Source organism: Mobula hypostoma, chromosome 7 (assembly GCF_963921235.1).
Source record: "Mobula hypostoma chromosome 7, sMobHyp1.1, whole genome shotgun sequence".
NCBI classification, from domain to species: domain Eukaryota; kingdom Metazoa; phylum Chordata; class Chondrichthyes; order Myliobatiformes; family Myliobatidae; genus Mobula; species Mobula hypostoma.
In genome coordinates this window covers 89193379-89216502 of record NC_086103.1, presented here as the reverse complement: position 1 = coordinate 89216502, position 23124 = coordinate 89193379, and the positions used below count along the sequence as shown (strand labels likewise).

The 23124-nt window shown below is 43.1% G+C and overlaps 1 protein-coding gene across 4 annotated transcripts in view; it reads right to left on the bottom strand.

Annotated features, from left to right (window-relative positions):
- Nucleotides 1–23124, bottom strand: part of LOC134348977 (serine/threonine-protein kinase 32A-like) — a 343099-nt gene that overhangs the window by 16255 nt on the left and 303720 nt on the right. For 2 of the 4 annotated variants that reach the window (XM_063052790.1, XM_063052791.1), the window contains one exon: nt 15991–16055. The exons of 1 other annotated variant lie outside the window; for it this stretch is intronic. In XM_063052790.1, the coding sequence (XP_062908860.1) occupies nt 15991–16055 (65 nt within the window). Of the gene's footprint in view, nt 1–15990; nt 16056–20605; nt 20707–23124 lie in introns of all 4 variants that reach the window. One more of the 4 variants, XR_010018548.1, reaches the window with a different exon arrangement.

The window sequence follows — 23124 nt, the reverse complement described above, 5'->3', positions numbered from 1 at the left end:
TCCCAACTCCTATACTCAATGCTCTGATTAATAAAGGCTATCTTCACCACCCTATCGACATGAGATTCCACCTTCAGGGAACTATGCACCATTATTCCTAGATCCCTCTGTTCTACTGCATTCTTCAATGCCCTACCATTTACCATGTATGTCCTATTTTGATTAGTCCTACCAAAATGTAGCACCTCACATTTTTCAGCATTAAACTCCATCTGCCATCTTTCAGCCCACTCTTCTAACTGGCCTAAATCTCTCTGCAAGCTTTGAAAACCTACTTCATCATCCACAACGCCACCTATCTTAGTATCATCTGCATACTTACTAATCCAATTTACCACCCCATCATCCAGACCATTAATATATATGACAAACAACACTGGACCCAGTACAGATCCCTGAGGCACACTGCTACACATCGTCCTCCAAACTGACATACAGTTATCCACCATTACTCTCTGGCGTCTCCCATCTAGCCACTGCTGAATCCATTTTACTACTTCGATATTAATGCCTAACGATTGAACCTTCCTAACGAACCTTCCATGTGGAACCTTGTCAAAGGCCTTACTGAAGTCCATATAGACAACATCCACTGCTTTACCCTTGTCAACTTTCTTAGTAATCTCATCAAAAAATTCAATAAGATTTGTCAAACATGACCTTCCACGCACAAATCCATGTTGACTGTTCCTAATCAGACCCTGTCTATCCAGATAATTATATATACCATTTCTAAGAATTTACTCACCACTGACGTCAAACTCACAGGCTGATAATTGCTAGGTTTACTCTGAGAACCCTTTTTAAACAATGGAACTACATGAACAACACATCAATCCTCTGGCACCATCCCTGTTTCTAATGACATTTGAAATATTTCTGTCAGAGCCACTGCTATTTCCACACTAACTTCCCTCAAGGTCCTAGGGAATATCTTGTCCGGACCCGGAGACTTATCCACTTTTATATTCCTTAAAAGCGCCAGCACTTCCTCTTCTTTAATTGTCATACTTTCCATAACTACCTTTCTTGTTTCCTTTACCTTACACAATTCAATATCCTTCTCCTTAGTGAAGACAAAAGAAAAGAAATTGTTCAAAATCTCCCCCATCTCTTTTGGCTCTGCACATAGCCGTCCACTCTGATTTTCCAAGGGACCAATTTTATCCCTCACTATCTTTTTGCCACTAATATAACTGTAGAAACCCTTTGGATTTATTTTCACCTTCCTTGCCAAAGCAGCCTCGTATCTTCTTTTAGCTTTTCTAATTTCTTTCTTAAGATTCTTTTTACGTTCTTTATATTCCTCAAGCACCTCATTAACTCCAAGCTGCCTATATTTATTGAAGATCCCTCTCTTTTTCCGAACCAAGTTTCCAATATCCCCGGAAAACCATGGCTCTCTCAAACTTTTAACCTTTCCTTTCAACCTAACAGGAACATAAAGATCTTGTACCCGCAAAATTTCACCTTTAAATACCTCCATTTCTCTATTACATCCTTCCCATAAAACAAATACTCCCAATCTGCTCCTTCCAAATCCTTTCGCATCTCCTCAAAGTTAGCCTTTCTTCAATCAAAAATCTCAATCCTAGGTCCAGTCCTATCCTTCTCCATAATTACACTGAATCTAATGGCATTGTGATCACTGGACCCGAAGTGCTCCCCAGCACACACCTCTGTCACCTGACCTATCTCATTCCCTAACAGGAGATTCAACACTGCTCCTTCTCTAGTTGATACCTCTATGTATTGCTCCAAAAAACTATCCTGCACACATTTTACAAACTCCAAACCATCCAGCCCTTTTACAAGTTGATCGGAGCAGGGGGCAGGGATTCAAGTTTTTGGATCATTGGGACCTCTATTGGCGCAGGCGTGACCTGTACAAAAAGGACGGGTTACACTTGAATCCTAAGGCGACCAATATCTGGTGGAGAGAATTACGAGGACTACTGAGGTGACTTTAAACTAGGATGGTTGGGGGGAGGGAATCAAATTAAGGAGACTAGGAGAGGAGAGGTTAGTTCACAAATAGAGAAAGCAGATAGGTGGTGTGTGAGGGAGGATAGGCAGGGGACAGAGATCAAGAGCAATCAGACCAAAGATGTAGGGGAAAAGGAAGAAAAAGATAACTAAGTTGTTTACAGAGTCCAGCCCTGTAGCTAAGAAGGGTAGGGAACAGAAGAGGAGGGCAGTAGTAATAGGGGACTCAATAGTTAGGGGGTCAGATAGACGATTCTGTGGACACAGTCTGGAGACCCGGATGGTAGTTCCAGGGTCCGGGATGTTTCTGATCACGTCCAAGAGATCCTGAAGTGGGAGGGAGAGGGGCCAGAGGTCATGGGATGTATATGTACCACTGACATAGGCTGGAAAAGGAGAGAGGTCCTGAAAAGAGAATATAGGGAGTTAGGAAGGGAGTTGACAAAAAGGACCGCAAAGGTAGTAATCTCAGGATTACTGCCTGTGCCACGCGACAGTGAGAGTAGGAATGCAATAAGATGTAGGATAAATGCGTGGCTGAGGGATTGGAGCAGGGGGGCAGGGATTCAAGCTTTTGGATCATTGGGACTTCTATTGGCACAGGTGTGACCTGTACAAAAAGGATGGGTTACTCTTGAATCGTAGGGGGACCAATATCCTGGCGGGGAGATTTGCAAGGGCTACTGAGGTGACTTTAAACTAGAATGGTTGGGGCGAGGGCATCAAATTAAGGAGACTAGGAGAGGGGAGGTTGGTTCACAAATGGAGAAGGCAGGTAGGCGGAGTGTGAGGGAGGATAGGCAGCGGACAGAGATTAGGAGCACTCAGACCAAAAATGTAGGGGAAAAGGAAGAAAAAAATAACAAAGTTGTTTGCTCCATTAAGCATAAACAGAGAGTGGGAGGTGGAGAGTTTCTTAAATGCATCTATTTTAATGCTAGGAGCATTGTAAGAAAGGTAGATGAGCTTAGAACATGGATTGATACCTGGAAATATGACGTTGTAGCTATTAGTGAAACGTGGTTGCAGGAGGGGTGTGATTGGCAACTAAATATTCCAGGATTTCGTTGCTTCAGGTGTGATAGAATAGGAGGGGCAAGGGGGGGAGGTGTTGCATTGTTTGTCAGAGAAAATATAACAGCGGTGCTCTGGCAGGATAGATTAGTGGACTCCTCCAGGGAGGCTCTTTGGGTGGAATTAAGGAATAGGAAAGGTGTTGTGACGCTTATAGGGGTGTATTATAGACCACCTAATGGGGACTGAGAACTGGAGGAACAAATTTGTAAGGAGATAGCAGATATTTGTAGTAAGCACAAGGTTGTGATTGTGGGAGATTTTAATTTTCCACACATAGACTGGGAAGCCCATTCTGTAAAAGGGGCTGGATGGGTTGAAGTTTGTCAAATGTGTGCAAGATAGTTTTTTGGAGCAATACATAGAGGTACCAACTAGAGAAGGGGCAGTGTTGGATCTCCTGTTAGGGAATGAGATAGGGCAGGTGATGGAGGTATGTGTTCGGGAGTACTTCGGGTCCAGTGATCACAATACCATTAGTTTCAGTGTAATTATGGAGAAGGATAGGACTGGACATAGGATTGAGATTTTTGATTGGAGAAAGGCTAACTTTGAGGAGATGCGAAAAGATTCAGAAGGAGTGGATTGGGACAATTTGTTTTATGGGAAGGATGTAATAGAGAAATGAAGGTCATTTAAAGGTGAAATTTTGAGGGTACAGGATCTTTATGTTGCTGTTAGGTTGAAAGGGCAGCGTAGTTTGCAGGCTGCGGAGTGAGCCGGGAGCAGAGTGAAGGCTTAAGGGCTTTGGCACAATGGGTGAGGCAAGGAAGGTTTGGTATTCATTTTTTGTTGTTATTTGAGGAGAGGGGGAAGTATGAGTGCAAGGGCAGCTTGTTGTTCTCAGTGCCAGATGTGGGAGGTTGTGGAGTCTCCCAGCCTCCCAGACGTCCACATCTGCGCCAGGTGCATCGAGATGCAGCTACTAAGAGACTGCGTTAGGGAACTGTCTTGTCAGGGAGAGTGAGGAGTTGATAGAGAGGAGTTACAGGCAGGTGGTCACACCAGGGCCACGGGAGGCAGACAAGTGGGTCACGGTTAGGAGGAGGAATAGGAAGAATCAGGTAATAGAGAGTACGCCTGTGGCTGTGCCCCTTGACAATAAATACTCCTGTTTGAGTACTGCCGGGGGGGACAGCATACCTGGGGGAAGCAACACTGTAAAAGGAAGTCCTTTTGATGGTGCAGGAAACCATCAAATATCCTGTAACTGATTCTGCCAGTTATTGTACTTGTCCTGTTGTAAAACCCAATTACAATATCTATCTGCCTCCAAATTAGTTGTTTCTAAGAGAAAAACTCCTGTGTGATCACCTCCTGTGTATGTATCAAATCTAAGATGAATCAGATTATGAAACTAAACCACAGGCATTATATATGCAAAATAAAAATCTGATTGAAATAATTTTTGTGATTAAAAGATTTAATTTTCATCATTGCAATGAATGAAAGGGAGGATTTTCTTGTGTACCATCAGCAAATATCATGTAGATGTTAATTTCAGGAATGAATTTCATGGCAAGTGTACAATGTGATAATATTGTTACATAATGTATTAGTTGGGGATTCATTTCTAGAAATATATACACACACACATGAACTCAAGGGCAGCACTTGACAAAAAAAAACCTTAAGGGAGTGAGACTGTTACTAAGAAACCAAACTGTGCCTAAATTTACTTTGAGATTCCTTTTTCCTTCCATAGGTTGCTATTTCAAGCCTATTGTATCACACTGAATTCAGATGCGTCCACGTACCAGCACTGTGTTTAAAAACAAAATATCCAGTGGAAACTTGAGCAAAAATATTCCTCGATGTCTCCAGTTGCAGATATCCAGATTAATCATCTGTGTCCCTTTCTCTACTAATACTATCGAAAACAGGTTTATCACACACAAAAAAAGCATTGAAGGAATTAGGATCCAATTTTAGCCTCTTGCTATTTCAACTGTTTTGGGGCTGCCTCTTTATTCCTTCCCCAATGGGGTACTTTTACATCAGCAGTGTCATGCCACCAAGGAATTAGATTAGATTATGAGGACACTCAGTCCTCGTTTATTGTCATTTAGAAATGCATGCATTAAAAAATGATATAACATTCCTCCAGAATGATATCAGAAGAAAACACAGGACAAACCAAGACTAAAACTGACAAAACCACATAATTATAACATGTAGTTATAACAGTGCAAAGCAATACCATAATTTGGTAAAGAGCAGACCATGGGCACAGTAAAAAAAAAGTCTCAAAGTCCCGATAGACTCATCATCTCACGCAGGTGGCAGAAGGGAGGAACTCTTGCCGCCATGAACCTCCAAGTGCCGCCAACTTTCTGATGCAGCACCATTGGAAGCACCCGACCGCAGCAGACTCTGAGTCTGTCTGAAAACTTCGAGCCTCTGACCAGCCCCACCAACACAGCCTCTCCGAGCACCATCCTCTGCCCAGAGCTTTGACCCCGCCCCGGCCGCCGAGCAACAAGCAAAGCCGAGGACTCGGGGCCTTCACCTCTGGAGATTCTGGACCACACAGTAGCAGCAGCAGCGAAGCAGGCATTTCAGAAGTTTCACCAGATGTTCCTCTGTGCTCTCACGTCCGTCTCCATCAGATCAGGATTATGCACGGCACCCTACTGACAAATAACAGACATCACTACCGGAATGGCCGCTGCGAGCTGCATTGCGTCGCCATCTTCTCTTCAGGAGTGTTGTCATCCAAGGTTAGAACAGCTGCAAAGGACAAGTTCACAGTGGCAGACTGGAAAATGTAAGTTTACACACACCACTTAGACCAGAGTACTGATGTGTTGCCATGGCAGCAAGTTCTGGCCCAATACTTTCTAATGATTTTAGGGCTGAAACACTAGTTAGGATAAACCAACAATTTTGAAATATAGTGATATAGTTTGACACAAGGCACCATTCAGCAGCATGATGGAATACTCTCCACTTAGCTGGATGTGCAGTTCCACCAATTCTCAAGAAGCTGATAGGATAAAGCACCCATTTGATTATACTCATCCACTACCCTAAATACTCATCCTTCTACCACAGTGTACCATCTACACAATGCACTAGGTCTACTGACAGCAATTTCCAACACTTAACCACCAAGAGGAGCCAGGGAACACCTGCCTGCTGCTTCCCATCTTGCCAGCGGTGGTGGTGGAGGTGGATACAATAGGGTCTCTTAAGAGCCTCTTAGATAGGTATATGGAGCTTAGAAAAATAGAGGGCTATGAGGGTGGGAAATACTGGGCAGTTTCTAGAGTAGGTTACATGGTCAGCACAACATTGTGGGCTGAAGGGCCTGTAATGTGCTGTAGATTTCTATGTTCTATAAGATGCACACAACCCTATTGCTCACCAGTCTTTCATTGTCACCGGTGTGGGAACTCCCTGTGGGAGCATGTTAATCTGAAAGACTGCAGCAGCTCAATAAGGCAGCTCGCGGTCATCCTCTCAAGGGTAATTAGCCATGGGTATTGAATACTGACCATACCAAAGATGCCAAGAATGAATGTCAAAAAATCCTACAAAAATAAGCAACACTGTAGGCGAAAGACACAGCCAGAGATACAACATTGCTCAAAAATGTTCCATAAAAGTGATTTTCACTTCACATTGCAGTACTCAAAACACATCATCTTCCAAATGCGATTTACATACTATGCACAAGTAATCTGGTTTCTCAGCAGAACTTGATTTCACAAGAAGAACAAAGACCAGGTGTGCATCCCATGAAGAGTTCAGTTGGAGAACAATCTGAAAACCCATCCCACACGGCCATGTCAGAATTAATTACCTACACGATGTAGGCTTCATTTCAGTGTTTATCCCGAGTTGCCTTCTCGAACTGCTGAGGTCCTTAATGAGTGGATACACCCACAATGCTGTGGAGGAAGCAGTTCCAGGATTTTGACCCTGTGATGGTGAATGAATGGTGATGTAGTTCCGAGTTGGATCGGTGTGTGGTTTTGGCTTTCTGATTGGTAACTCGGATGGAAGGATCTACTAATGGGCAGTTAAAACTGGCCAACACTTCACCAGCCCCAGCGTACCCATCATCATACATATACATCTACAAGGACATATACATCTACAGAAAGGTGCTGGAAGAAGGCCAGAATTATCATGAAGGATCCCACCCTTCCTGCTTATGATCTGCTTGTCCCACTCTCATCAGGGAAAAGGCTGTGCAGTATTCACACCAGGACCAGCAGACTGACTTCCTCCAAGCTGTCAAGCTAATCAACATCTCCACCCATTAACACACACCGCCACCTCCCACTACCACTATACACACGTCACTCAGCATAATTTCATGTACATACAATCAGACTATAGATATGTATATGACAGTTACTGGTACATTTTGCTTTATATGATTGCTTTCATATCTATATTCACCGTGTTTTTGTGTTCTTCATGCTTATTGTGTTTTAATGTGCATTTGGATCTGGAGTAACAATCATTTTGTTGTCCTTTACACTCGTGTTCTGAAGAATGACAATAAGCAATCTTGAATGATGGATTTCCTCAAGAGAGGCTGCTGAGACTAAAAGAGAGGAGGGAATCAGTGGAAATTTCTTAGGCAGGAGAGAGCTTTTCTGCTGATAGAATGTTAAGGAGACAAAGAGGAAGGACAATCAAAAGCTGGAATGTATGTGCAGCATACGAAATAGTTTTCATTCAAATGTTCTGCTCTTGTGAATATGCTCATTGTAAACACCTCCCAGTCTTACTTTCAGTTCGCCAGAATCTTTGGAAACACCTGTATGTTTTCCATCTGAAAATGTTGCCCTGGCTCTTGTCCCATCCAAAGCCAGGTGATAGAAGTTGAACAAGCTAGCTTTTCATTTCTAGCAATCCCTGCTTTCAAGAGACTCAGGCTTGATGTTGAATTAAGAATTTACTGTTAGATCATGATGTAGTAATAATAATAACAATAACTTACTTATAGAGCACTTTTCCTAGAAATGATGTTTTTCAAAGTGCTTTACAATGGGAAAAGCAAAAGAAAATCAATATCCGGTAGAAAAGTTGAAAGGAAAACTCTACAGCATAAGAATTATGTCTGTGGTCCAAAGTAGCATCTGATGCAACATGGGCACTGGTGGCATGCGTTGCACTGCTGTCAGTTTGGTGAGGGTGTTAATGCATGGCAGCTGCTGTTTGCCATAAGGATGCAAAGGAAGCAGATCAAAGCCAATGTTCCAGCTAGTTTTCTCTTGTAGCCTCTCCCAGCAGGAAGGACCACAATTGGCTCCTTGCCATATCAGATACTAATTGCTATTTACTACTAGCTGCTTATATAATGCTGTAAGTGTTTCGCAAAGGATAGTTATGGATCTTCTGCACAAAGCAGATGACCAGATCTGGTTACATTAACAGGTGTTCCTCTTGGAGTGCAAAGCATAGGGAAAGTGAGTGGAGGACATAAAGTTCAAATGGTCCTATGTAGCCAGACTTCTCCAACCTAACCCTTTGTGGGAAATAGCGAATGAAACTATTGCAGCACCATAAATACAACCTCACTGAACTATGGCACCATCTACATGCCTTGCACAACAGCCACGAGTTGCGCTCCAGCTGATGGGGGTTCCATTCCATGAGACCATTAAACACAGGCACAGATTTAGACCACACACACAAAAAATGCTGGTGAATGCAGCAGGCCAGGCAGCATCTATAGGAAGAGGTACAGTCGACGTTTCAGGCCGAGACCCTTCGTCAGGACTAACTGAAAGAAGAGATAGTAAAAGATTTGAAAGTGGGAGTGGGAGGGGGAGGGGGAGATCCAAAATGATTGGAGAAGACAGGAGGGGGGGGGATGGAGTTAAGAGCTGGAAAGTTGATTGGCAAAAGGATTACGAGGCTAGAGAAGGGAGAGGATCATGGGACGGGAGGCCTAGGGAGAAAGAAAGGGGGAGGGGAGCCCAGAGGATGGGCAAGGAGTTATAGTGAGAGGGACAGAGGAAGAAAAGAGAGAGAGAGAGAGAGAGAAAATATAAATAAGGGATGGGGTACGAAGGGGAGGAGGGGCATTAACGGAAGTTAGAGAAGTCAATGCTCATGCCATCAGGTTGGAGGCTACCCAGACAGAATATAAGGTGTTGTTCCTCCAACCTGAGTGTGGCTTCATCTTTACAGTAGAGGAGGCCGTAGATAGACATATCAGAATGGGAATGGGACGTGGAATTAAAATGTGTGGCCACTGGGAGATCCTGCTTTCTCTGGCGGACAGAGCGTAGGTGTTCAGCAAAGCGGTCTCCCAGTCTGCGTCGGGTCTCACCAATATATAGAAGGCCACATCGGGACGCAGTATATCACCCCAGCCGACTCACAGGTGAAGTGTCACCTCACCTGGAAGGATTGTCTGGGGCCCTGAATAGTGGTGAGGGAGGAAGTGTAAGGGCATGTGTAGCATTTGTTCTGCTTACAAGGATAAGTGCCAGGAGGGAGATCGGTGGGAAGGGATGGGGGGGGACGAATGGACAAGGGAGTTGCATAGGAAGTGATCCCTGCAGAAAGCAGAAGGTGGGGGGGAGGGAAAGATGTGCTTAGTGGTGGGATCCCGTTGGAGGTGGCGGTAGTTACGGAGAATAATATGTTGGACCTGGAGGCTGGTGGGTGGTAGGTGAGGACAAGGGGAACCCTATTCCTAGTGGGGTGGTGGGAGGATGGAGTGAGAGCAGATGTGCATGAAACAATTCTATGTCCCATTCCCATTCTGATATGTCTGTCCATGGCCTCCTCTACTGTCAAGATGAAGCCACACTCAGGTTGGAAGAACAACACCTTATATTCCATCTGGGTAGCCTCCAACCTGATGGCATGAACATTGACTTCTCTAATTTCTGTTGTTACCCCACCTCCCCTTGTACCCCATCCCTTATTTATATTTTCTCTCTCTCTCTCTCTCTTTTCTCCCTCTGTCCCTCTCACTATAACTCCTTGCCCATCCTCTGGGCTCCCCTCCCCCTTTCTTTCTCCCTAGGCCTCCCATCCCATGATCCTCTCCCTTCTCTAGCCTTGTAATCCTTTTGTCAATCACCTGTCCAGCTCTTAGCTCCATCCCTCCCGTCCTGTCTTCTCCTATCATTTTGGATCTCCCCCTCCCCCTCCCACTTTCAAATCTTTTACTATCTCTTCTTTCAGTTAGTCCTGATGAAGGGTCTTGGCCTGAAACGTCGACTGTACCTCTTCCTATAGATGCTGCCTGGCCTGCTGCGTTCACCAGCATTTTTTATGTGTGTTGCTTGCATTTCCAGCATCTGCAGATTTCCTCCTGTTAACAGATTTAGGCCATTTGGCCCATTGTGTCTGCTCCACCATTTGATCATGGCTGATCCATTTCCCTCTCACCCCATTCTCCTGCCATCTCCCTGTAATCTTTCTTGTCCTGACTAATCAAGAACCTATCAACTCCCGCTTTAAATATACTCAATTACGTGGCCTTCACAGCTGCCTGTGGCAAAAAATTCCACAGATTCACCACACTCTGGCTAAAGAAATTCCTCTTCATCTCTGTTATAAGTGGATATTGCTCTATTCTGAGGCTGTGCCTTCTGGTCCTAAATTCCTGCACTATAGGAAACATCCTCTCCACATCCATTCTATCTAGGCCTTTCAATATTCAATAGGTTTCAATGAGAACGTCCTCCCCCATCCTGTCATTTTTCTAAATTCCAGCAAGTAAAGGTTGGGAGCCATCAATTGGTCTTCATATGAAAAACCACTATCAGCACACCCTTTCTTAAATAAGAGGCCCAAAATTGCTCACAATACTCCAAGTGAGGCCTCACCAGTGCCTTATAAAGTCTCAGTATTACAAGTTTGTTTTTATATTCTCGTCCTCTCAAAATGAATACTAACATTGCCTTTTCCTTCCTCACCACTGACTCAACCTGCAAATTAACCTTTAAAGCAGGGGTCCCCAACCTTTTTTGCACTGTGGACCGGTTTATTATTGACAATATTCTTGCGGACCGGCTGACCCAGGGGGGTGGGGGTATGGTTGCCAATGGACAAGAGTAGCAGTCAAATACGTTGTGTTTACCCCGAGAGACTACAATGACTACGAAGCCTTGTGCTGGCACCAGTGCGCATGTGTGAACGTGCAGATTTACAAATCGTTTTTGGCGATTCTGTTTGGGGGGGGGGTGTTAATTACGACCAGAATATAGGTGATAAGTGGCTAATACACTCAATATCGTTTCTAAAAGGGTTTACCTAATGAATTACCTAATGAACACACAGCGCATATTTTCCTCGCATCAATATAGTGATAAGTCAATTATCAGGGGAGCTTGAAGTAAGTGTTGAACGAACTTCCAGTTGAAGTGGCAGAAGCAGGTTCGATATTATCACTTAAAGAAAAATTGGATAGGTATATAGACAGGAAAGGAATGGAGGGTTATGGGCTGAGTGCAGGTTGGTGGGACTAGGTGAGAGTCAGAGTTCGGCACGGACTAGAAGGGCAGAGATCGCCTGTTTCTGTGCTGTAGTTGTTATATGGTTATATAAATCACTTATAATTCAATAGCATCATAACATTTTAAGCAACGTTTGAATATTAAACATACAGCTCATATTTTCCCCATATGAACATATAAAATCATTGCAACACACCAATATCGCTGAATCAGTGGGAGCCCTGGGCTTGTTTTCTTGCAACAAGATGACCCCATCGAGGGGTGATGGGAGACAGCGATACTTGAAGGGGGTTCATTATGTCCAGTCTATTCCGCAATTTAGTTTTCGTTGCATTCATCACAGAGATACGTTGGAAATGGAAGCAATGTTTTCAGTGCTTTCATGGCTATCTCAGGATATTTAGCCTCGACTTTGATCCAGAATGCCGGCAGAGATGTTATGTCAAACATACTTTTCAGCCCGCCGTCATTTGCAAGCTCGAGGAGTTGATCTCCTTCCCGCGCTGACATGGATTACGTGCGGGTAATGATCTGGCGTGCATTCAAGCTCAACAGTGGGGGTGACAGGGAATGAGGAAAGGTGCAGCTGACTCCTATCGCCAAATCATATCGTTTCCTTGCGGCCCAGTAGCACATACTTTGCGGCCCGGTACCGGTCCGCGGCCTGGTGGTTGGGGATCACTGCTTTAGAGAATCCTACACCAGGAAAGTCCTTTTGCACATCTAATCTTTGAATTTAGAAAACAGTCTATGTCTTTATTCCTTCTACTGAAGTGTATGACCATACACTTCCTGACATTGTATTCCGTCTGCCATTCCTTTGCCTATTTTCGTAATCTGTCGTGGTCCTTCTGCAGCTTCCCTGCTTCCTCAATACGATCTGTCCCTCCACCTATTTTCCCTTGAGGAACCCATGCTAACTTTGGCCTATTTTATCATCTGCCTCGAAGTACCCTAAAACAACATCCTTAACAATTGGCTCCAAATCTTCCCAATCAGTGATGTCAGGCCTATAACTTCCTTACTTTTGTCTTCCTCCCTTCTTGAAGAATGGAGTGACATCTGTAATTTTCTAGTCTTCCATAACCATTCCAGAATCTAGTGATCCTTGAAAGATCATTACTAATGCCTCCACAATCTCTTCACCTACCTCTTTCAGAATCCTGGGGTGTAGACCATCTGGTCCAGTTTCCTAAGAACCTTCTCTCTCGTAATAGTAACTTCACTCACTTCTGCCTCTTGACACTTGTGAACTTCCAGTATACTGCTAGTGTATTCCACAGTGAAGAATGATAAAGATTCCTTCAGTCCGTCCACCATTTCCTCGTCCCTCATTACTACACCTCCAGTGGGTTCCCTCCCAAGGGTTATTTTACCTCAGCTCCCTAATCAAATCCAGTTCAATACACAACAGCCAGTCCAGAATAGTTGATCCCCTCGAGCTGCTCTTGTAGGCATTCTACAAATGTCCCCTCTGGGTATCCAGCACCAAACTGATTTTTGCAATCTACCTGCATATTGAAATCTCCATAACTACCGTAACATTGCCCTTTTGACATGCCTTTCCTATTTCCCATTGTAATTTGGACCCCACATCCTGGCTACTGTTCAGAGGTTTGTATATAACTCCTATAGGCGTCTTTTTAACCTTCAGCCCACAATGTTATGCCAACCATGTAACCTACTCTAGAAACTGTCTAGCATTACCCTACCACATAGCCCTCTATTTTTCTAAGCTTCATGTACCTATCTAAGAGTCTCTTAAAAGGCCCTATTGTACCCACCTGTACCACCTTCGCTTGCGGTGCATTCCACACTCCCACCACTCTCTGCGTAAAAAACTTACCCCTGACATCCCCTTTGTATCTGCTTCCAAGCACCTTAAAACTGTGCCCTTTCATGTTAGCCATTTCAGCCCTGAGAAAAAGCCTCTGACTATCCACACAATCAATGCCTAACATCATCTTATACATCTCTATCAGGTCACCTCTCATCCTCTGTTGCTCCAAGGAGAAAAGGCTAAGTTTACTCAACCTATTCTCATAAGGCATGCTCTCCAATCTAGGCAACATCCTTGTAAATCTCCTCTGCACCTTCTCTATAGTATCCTGTAATGAGGTGACCAGAATTGAACACAGTACTCCAAGTGGGGTCTTCAACCAAGTTTAATTCAAGAATATGTATTATGAGAGGCAGCGTTCCTAGTACCAAGCCCTGGAGAACCCCACTACACAGCTCTCTCCATTCTGAAAATCATCCTTCAACTGCCTATTATTTCCTGCTGCAAAATCCCTCTTTTATAGACTTTTATATTAACAACTTGTCATACTGCAGCACCAATCAAGTACTTTCTGGAAGACTACTCATTCCTCACTGGCCCTCTATTATTTTATTAACAAGTTCTATGCTACTTAATCATGACTTGCTTTTAACAAATGTATCCTAGGTTCCCTGATAGGAGCAATTGTCATTGCTTCTAGAATTTGCTTCAAACAAAGCTTAAAATGACTGGTTTGTAGTTACAGGGCTTATTTCTACATTTCTTCTTGAGCAAGAGTATAATATTTTCAGTTTTCCAGTAAAAAGAAAAAGGAAGTAGGAGTAGGAGGAGGCCACTTGATCGCTCAAGCCTGCCCTACCTTTCTACATGAACATATTGCCCTCATCTGCCCAGGCCTTAACTCTTCTCCTGTGCCATTTCCTCATAGCCCTGAATTCCATAATCTCTCAAGTAAGTATCCTCCTCCTATTTAAATACCTTCAGTGATCCAGCTTCCATAACCACCAGGATAAGGAATTCCAAAGATTCACCCCCTTCTGAGAGAAAGAAGTGCTGAGTTTACAGATGTTGGGAAGATTATGGCCGGGGCTTCTGTAGTTTTCTGCTTTATTTCTTCAGCAAAGTGCCCTACGTCCTATCTGGACCAGGTAATATCCACTTTAAATGCTGCCAGCCTGCTAGATTTCAGCTCATTTTTCTTTGCTGAGACTCCAACAACATCATTTTCAGTGAAAATATGTTTCTTAGTACCCGAGGCAACCAAGGCTTGATTGATCTGTTGATAATATCACTCAACAATGTCACAAGAGTCCACTCCCACAATCCCTCATATAATCTTTCCTCTGCTGTTGACCATCACAGCTTCCACATGGTCACAATGCAGAAAAAACCCCCAATATGGAACAAACTAAATCTATAAATCAAAGCAGGTTGTAGTGGATAGAAATATCAACTAGTCACCCTGGTCTTGCCTGTCCTAGTGCTTCTCCCCATCACTTCCCTGTGGCTGGTGGCTGCAAGTGTTCAACTGGTGCAGCTGGTGTGAGATGGCATTTGAAGATAAATTCATTAACCCCGACCACTTATTGAACTTCTTTCAGCCATGAGGTTCTTGGGAGCTCACTGCTTGACGTGGCCTTCTTCTGCCATTGCATGTTGCCTCTGTATCTCTCAACCTCCTAGCAAACATTGGTCATCTGTGGAGTGTTGCAAAATGTTGGAGCCTGCCCTCTATCTATAGTGCCATTATTCAAGGGATTCACAGGGTAGAAAGGCCTTTGGAACCAACCCCTTCCCCACCCATTTTGCAGGTACAGTCCACCTCCCCTTTAGCAGGAGAAACTAAGGAAGTAAGCTCACCAAGGAGGCAAGCAGCCAATAATCACCTGGATGGATGCAGAAACTATGCCCATAAACCGGCTGTGTTAAGTTAGCAGATGGCCAGCACTGGAAGCAACAGGCACGAGAGCTATGGTGGTTCCTGGGTGTCTGTTCAACAAGACCGTAACTTATCTCCCCAACTTTTGTGAAAATATTATAAACAACAATAGAAGGTGCTGCATCTGGGATGGGGGATGCTAGCGAGATAAATGAAATGCATATGAAGAAGAATGAAGGATGAAGGATAGGCACATGAAGAAGAATGAAGGATGAAGGATAGGCACTTGAAGAAGAATGAAGGATTACATTTTCGTTGGCTGGACATATACGTAGTTTTGGGGTAGTCTTTCGGTACTGAAGCTAAGTTTTTGAGGGAATTGGTTCCAGCAACCAAGCAGCCCTTAAGATCAAATTTTTACTCTTTTATTCGACAGAGTCAATTGAAAAACATTGAATATGTCAATTTACAGTGAATTAACAGATGTCTCCTTTCTGGAGCCACACTAGTAAGGAAAATGGAATTTGAATGGGTGCTAACTACACATCATAACAACCAATGAAGAGTTGGAAGATCTTCTGAAAAGAAAGTTGCATGGAAGCAAAGCAAGAAGTTAGATACTTGGTACAAAGAATTCATCATTGCTCAGAGAGCAGTGTTTGTAAATGCAGCATTACAGTAAGAAAACAAGAGCAAGAATGCCTATAGCTCTGAACAAAGTCCAATCGCATCATTCAATAAGATCAAGGTGCTGTACATTAACAAATTATTATATTATTAATAAACATAAAAATTAAGCTTAAACCATTGCAATGCAAACAGAGTTAACTTACCTCTCTCTGTTAAATATAATAAATTCCTTTTGCACTGTGTCTAGATGTTGCTGTAGGTGTTGGTTCTTCAGGTATTTAACCAGTGCATGATGCGAGAGGAATTGAAAATACAAATAAGATCATTGTGAGATATCATAATTCTTTATTTTGTTCTTTCTATATTAGACATCATATACAAATTCAGCTTCTGTTAAAATGGACCACTGCGAACAGACAGCTTCAAAGCCTGCTTTCCACATGAGTCATGATCTGAGTTCATATGCCTATTTCTTCTGAGATGGATCTTGTAAAAGTTTCCTTAAGTAATTGTCTGGACCCACATACTAAAACATTCCTGCCCTTATAGTTCTGTCATCTTGTGCTCCATGAACAAACTATTTTATATTTTATGTTACCCATCCCACTTACAGTGCAACCCTGTGACAGCCCTTCATTAAAAGAGTTTTGGGGGTAGAATTGCAAGGGAGTAACATTCTCGATGTACTTCTTGAAAGTCTGGCCTTTGCTGCTTCCCTAACTTTCTTTATCCATCTGTAGGCAGTTCTAATATCAGCAGCCTAGATCCAAAACTCTGGAATTTCCTCCCTAAATACCTCCCTGTTAACTTAAATTTACGTTAATTTATGTTCGTCCCATTTTATCATGTACTAAACTGCTGCAAAAAAATCTAATTTTTCTAGTGTCTAAACCATCTGTACTGAGGCATTCTGGGGGCCGACAGTTCACCCAAGCTTCCCTAGTGGCCAGCTCTACTTATTGTTCTTGTTTTAAAATGCGTTTGTGGAATTATGGTGAGATGTTCAAGTTCATTTATTATTACATTTTAAACTGGGTTATACAGTTATCATGTGTGTTTGTGAGTCACTATGATAATCACCTTCCCCATCTGTATGTGACTGAGCAGGTTCTTACCAAATGCTGGTGCTCTGTCATTGCGCTTGTTGCAATAAAAACAGCAGTTGAAATAAACGAGCTCTTCTCATCTGTCATCATGGACTGAATGTTCGTCACAGTATTATTACTGCGTCAACAATAAACTTGAACTTGAATTGAATTTCTCTGCCTCATCTCACTTCATTCTCCTCCTCAGAGACATTCTTCAAATCTATTTCCTTAACCAATGATTTGATTCACTATCCTAATAACTCCTTTCGATCTTTATTTGTCTTTAATTAAACGTATCCTACGATGTTAAAATAAGGTTGCAGTTCTGCAGCCTTAGATAGCCTAAAAGAGATGGACAGCCAATGAGATAGATTTGGAAATGCAGTAACCGCATAATGTAAGATGCACACAGTCAGTTTACAGAGTTTCATAAAAAAAAACAGTGGAATAACATGAGAAGTATGTATGTTTACTGAAGGATAATGATGAGGATGTTGTTAAAGATATTTAATACAAGCTTTTAACCGATATTTTAACAGTGGTGCAAAATTATCCTAAAGAATCTGAATATCACAGCTCCCACACATTTCTTCCTCTGTTATGTTTTGTAGCCTATCATTTAATTCCTTATTTCTCTCAACCTCCTCAACAAGCTCGCTCATCTCAAGGAAGAGAGAGACGGCACTTAGGGCCTACTTCTGACTTACCAAAGGTCTAATATTGAACAGAACAGATTAATCAGTTTTAACAATCCTGACAATCGAGGATAACCTCGAGATTTCATGTTAATGGGGTTACTTCAGAAAATAAACAGAGAAAATGATTATGGTCTGTTCAGATGAAGGGTATTGGGTTGAATTAGGGCAGGAGAGGGGAAAGACTACAATGAAATCTGGTCCATGCTGCTGCTGAGGGATGGGCATTGGGTGCATCAGTCAATAAGCAGCAGCAAGAGGTCAGTTTTAAAAGATGAATGCAGTTTGACGTATTGCAATTTCCCCTGAGGAGTACTGGTAGACACTGGCCATTTAATAGGATTGATGAGCTGACCTACTGCCCTAGTCTGTCTTAGCACTGTATAAGCAAAGTTATAGCTGCATATTATGAAAGTGTTAATCTCCACCTATATGGAGATGACATTCATGCCTGGAACGGTATTTGACTGATGATGAGCATGTCACCTGCTTTGTGTACACTTTCTCTGCTCCATTATTCTGAAGATATAATCCTGCTGTGGTCAACAGACTGGTCTGGCTGCAGTTTGGCCATGACCTAAAGCTACAAATCCCGCCTCTCTTACAACACAATAACAAGAAATTGCATAAAGCAGAGTTCCCATTTATAACTTCTTACTTCTACATGAAAATCATTTATTTTTGTGGTGCTAATGTCACTTTCTTAAAAATAGTATTACTCCTATTAAAATAATGTGAGGAGTATAAAAAATTACCCTTCATATACCTTTTAAGATTCCTTCATCATTACAGCTCTTAATAATATGGAATTGTATCATTTCAATGTTGCATTTTCTGCAGTGTGCAAATTATAATTTTAACCAGATTGTAAAGATAGCCAGATAAGTGTGAGGTGGTTCATTTTGGTAGGTCAAATATGATGGCAGAATAAAGTATTAATTGTAAGACTCTTGGCAGTGTGGAGGATCAGAGGGATCTTGGGGTCCAAGTTCATTGGACACTCAAAGCTGCTGCACAGGTTGACTCTGTGGTTAAGAAGGCATACGTTCCATTGGCCTTCATCAACTGTGGGAGTGAGTTTAAGAGCCGAGAGGTAATGTTACAGCTATATAGGAACCTGGTCAGACCCCACTTGGAGTACTGCACTCAGTTCTGGCCACCTCAATACAGGAAGGATGTGGAAACTATAGGAAGAGTGTGGAGGAGATTTACAAGGATGTTGCCTGGATTGGGAAGCATGCCTTATGAGAATAGGTTGAGTGAACATGGCCTTTTCCCCTTGGAGAAATGGAGGAGGATGAGAGGTGACCTGATAGAGGTGTATAAGATGACGAGAGGCATTGATCGTGTGGATAGTCAGAGGCTTTTTCCCAGGGCTGAAATAGCTAACATGAGAGGGCACAGTTTTAAGGTGCTTGGAAGAAGGTACAGAGGAGATGTTAGGGGTGAGTTTGTTACGCAGTGAGTGGTGAATGCATGCAATGGGTTGACGGTGATGGTGGTGGAGGCGGAAATGATAGGATCTTTTAAGAGCCTCCTGGATAGGTACATGAAGCTCAGAAAAATAGAGGGCTATGGGTAACCCCAGGTAATTTCTAAAGTAAGTACATGTTCGGCACAGCATTGTGGACCGAAGGGCTTGTATTGTGCTGTAGGTTTTCTATGTTTCTAGTTTTCTATGTAAAACTTTAAAAATCATGAGTAACAAAATAATCATGATTTCAATCATGTAGTTATGCAATAAATTATTTATATTATTTTATGATCACTCTCTATTCACTCCCTCTCATCCCTTTCTTCCCAATCTCGGTCCCCTTCCTCTCTCTGTCCATCTGCCCATCCCCTGCCAGCGTCCACCGCTTCTTCTTCTTTTCTTTCCCCTACTTCTCACTCTCTCAGATGAAAGAGGAGTTAGAGGCTGGGCTGTGGACATCAGCATGCTTGGGTCAGCTGGGCCTTGCATTGTTTCTGAGCTGTCCAGTCCAGTTCAGCTGTTCAGACAACAGGCACCCAGCAGTGTGAGTGTCTGAGGGTGGATGTCCAAGGCAATATGCTGGGCTATGTTCGATAACTGTAGTGCAGTTAACATTAACAATTAGAGCAGATAATTAACTAACGTAGAAAATACTAATTTCTGAGTTTATTAATCACTGGTGACCCTATGATTTCTGTTTCGGATGCCGATGTTAGGCTGTCTTTAAAGAGTGCAGACCCTCACAAGGTGGAAGGTCCTGATGGAGTACCTGGTAAGGCTCTGAAAACCTGTGCCAACCAACTAGCCAGAGTATTCAAGGACATTTTCAACCTCTCACTGCTACAGGTTTAAGTTCCCACTTGCTTCAAAAGGCAACCAGTGCCTAAGAAGAATAACGTGAGCTGCCTTAATGACTATCACCCAGTAGCACTCACATCTACAGTGATGAAATGCTTTGAGAGACTGGTCATGACTAAACTGAACTCCTGCCTCAGCAAGGACCTGGACTCACTGCAGTTTGCCTATTGTCACAATAGGTCAATGGCAGATGCAATCTCAATGGCTCTCCACACAGGCTTAAACCACCTGGACAACACAAACATCTATGTCAGGGTGCTGTTCATCAACAACAGCTCAGCATTTAACATCATCATTCCCGCAACCCTGAATGATAAGTTACAGAACCTGGGCCTCTGTACCTCCCTCTGCAATTGGATCCTCGACATCCTAACCAGAAGACCACAATCTGTGCAGATTGGTGATAATATACCTCCTCGCTGACAATCAACACTGGTGCACCTCAGGGGTGTGTGCTTAGCCCACTGCTCTACTCTCTATATACCCATCACTGTGTAGCTAGGCATAGCTCAAATACCATCTATAAATTTTCTGATGATACAACCATTGTTGGTAGAATCTCAGATGGTGACGAGAGGGTGTACAGGAGTGAGATATGCCAACTAGTGAGGTGGTGTCGCAGCAACAACCTGGCACTCAACATCAGTAAGACGAAAGAGCTGACTTGTGGTCTTCAGGAAGGGTAAGACAAAGGAACACATACCATCCTCATTGAGTGATCAGAAGTGGAGATAGTAAGCAGTTTCAAGTTCTTGGGTGTCAAGATCTCTGAAGAACTAATCTGGTCCCAACATATCGATGCAGCTATAAAGAAGGCAAGATAGTGACTATACTTCATTAGGAGTTTGAAGAGATTTGGTATGTCAACAAAAACATAGAAACATAGAAAACCTACAGCACAATACAGGCCCTTCGGCCCACAAAGTTGTGCCGAACATGTCCCTACCTTAGAAATTACTAGGGTTACCCATAGCCCTCTATATTTCTAAGCTCCATGTACCTATCCAAAAGTCTCAAATACACTCAAAAACTTCTATAGATATACCGTGGAGAGCATTCTGACTGTCTGGTATGGTGGAGGAGGGGGTGTTGCTGCACAGGACCAAAAGAAGCTACAGAAGTTGGTAAATTCAGTCACCTCCATCTTGGATACTAGCCTACAAAGCACCCAGGACACCTTCAAGAAGCAGTGTCTCAGAAAGGCAGCATCCATTATTAAGGACCTCCAGAACCCAGGACATGCCCTTTTCTCACTGTTACCATCAGGTAGGAGGTACAGAAGCCTAAAGGCACACACTCAGCGATTCAGGAACAGCTTCTTCCCCTCTGCCATCTGATTCCTAAATGCACATTGAACCCATTAACACTACCTCACTTTTTTATATATATTATTTCTGTTTTTGAACAATTTTAAAAATCTATTCAATATACATATACATATAAATTATTTATTTATCTATCTATCTATCTTCTGTATTATACATTGAACTGCTGCTGCTAAGTTAACAAATTTCATGACACATGCCTATAATAATAAACCTGATTCTGACTTGGGCTGACAGTGATTAATTGACAGTCCTACCCTTATCATTTGCTGAAAAAGTTGGTTCTGAATGACCTTGCTTGAGCTCATTTCAGATAACATCATTTCAGAATTCACTTCAAGCCTTTCATAGAAACACAGAAAACCTACAGCACAATACAGGCCCTTCAGCCCACAATGCTGTGCTGAACATGTACAAACTTTAGAAATTACCTAGGGTTACCCGTAGCCCTCTATTTTTCTAAGCTTCATGTATCTATCCAGGAGCCTCTTAAAGCACCCTATTGTATCCGCCTCCACCACTGTCGCTAGCAGCCCATTCCACACACTCACCAGTTTCTGCATAAAAAACTTAAGCCTGACATCCCCTCTGTACGTACTTCCAAGTACAGGTGTCCCCTGTTTTTCGAACGTTCGCTTTACGAAACCTCACTATTATGAAAGACCTACATTAGTACCCTGTTTTCACTTTCAGAAGGTATTTTCACTGTTACGAAAAAAATCAGCATGCGGGGAAAATCAGCGCACGAAAAAATCAGCACGCGATAAAAGGCAGCGCGCCCCAAACAGCCGCTCTCCCCCGGATTCGGAACGGCTTTGCTTAAACACGTGCCTGTGAGCGGCCATTTGCAAGATGAGTTCTAGGGTATTGAAAAAGCCTAAAAGAGCTTGTAAGGGAACGGGGTGAACGAAGTAAGGACAAAGTGAGTTTGGCTTGTGGATGTTGATGAAGATGATGTTGAAGAGGTTTTGGCATCCCATGACCAAGAACTGATAGATGAAGAGCTGATGCAATTGGAAGAGGAAAGAATAACAATTGAAACTGAATGCAGTAGCGAACGGACCAAAAGTGAAGTCGTCCAGGAAATGAACGTGAAGCAACTGCGTGAGATTTTTGCTGCAATGATAAAGTACGACTTCAATTTTGAAAGGGTACGTAGGTTTAGGGGATATTTGCAGGATGGTTTGAGTCCTTACAAAGAACTGTATGATAGAAAAATGCGCGAGGCTCAGCAGTCAAGCAAGCCTTCCGTAGTCAAGCAATCCTTCCGCATCAGCCACAGCAGATGACGAACCTCGACCTTCGACATCGAGGCAGGCAGTCATAGGAGAAAATGAGCTGCCTGCTCTAATGGAAATAGACGACGAGGTGACACCCCAATGTCCCACCACCCCGCAATTCGCAGAGAATGTAGTGGTAGCCGGGAGGCACACAGCACATCTTTAAGAAAAAAGCCGAAATAAACATGCTAATCAACTAGGTGCCGCCCAACACGTAATTCTCAGCCTAGATCAGAGTCGACGCTCTTGGAAATCGGCTCTGATCTGGGCCGACAATTACGTGCTGGGCGGCACCTAATTAATTAGCATGTTTATTTCGGCTTTTTTCTTAAAGATGTGCTGGGTGCCTCCCGGCTACCGCTGCACCCCTGCATGCTTCACGGTTCGGTATCTGTCGGCGGCCTGGAGGATGGGGGCCACTGCACCACCCAACCTGTGACAACTCAGTCTAACACACCATCATCAGTGTGCTTGACGCTGAACCAATTCCAGTAAGTGATACTACACTGTATATACATTATTTCTACTTTATATCAGCTGTGTATTTTTACGTGTTATTTGGTATGATTTGGCAGCTTCATAGCTTAAAGATTACTGAAGAGCGCTTGCGCCATGTT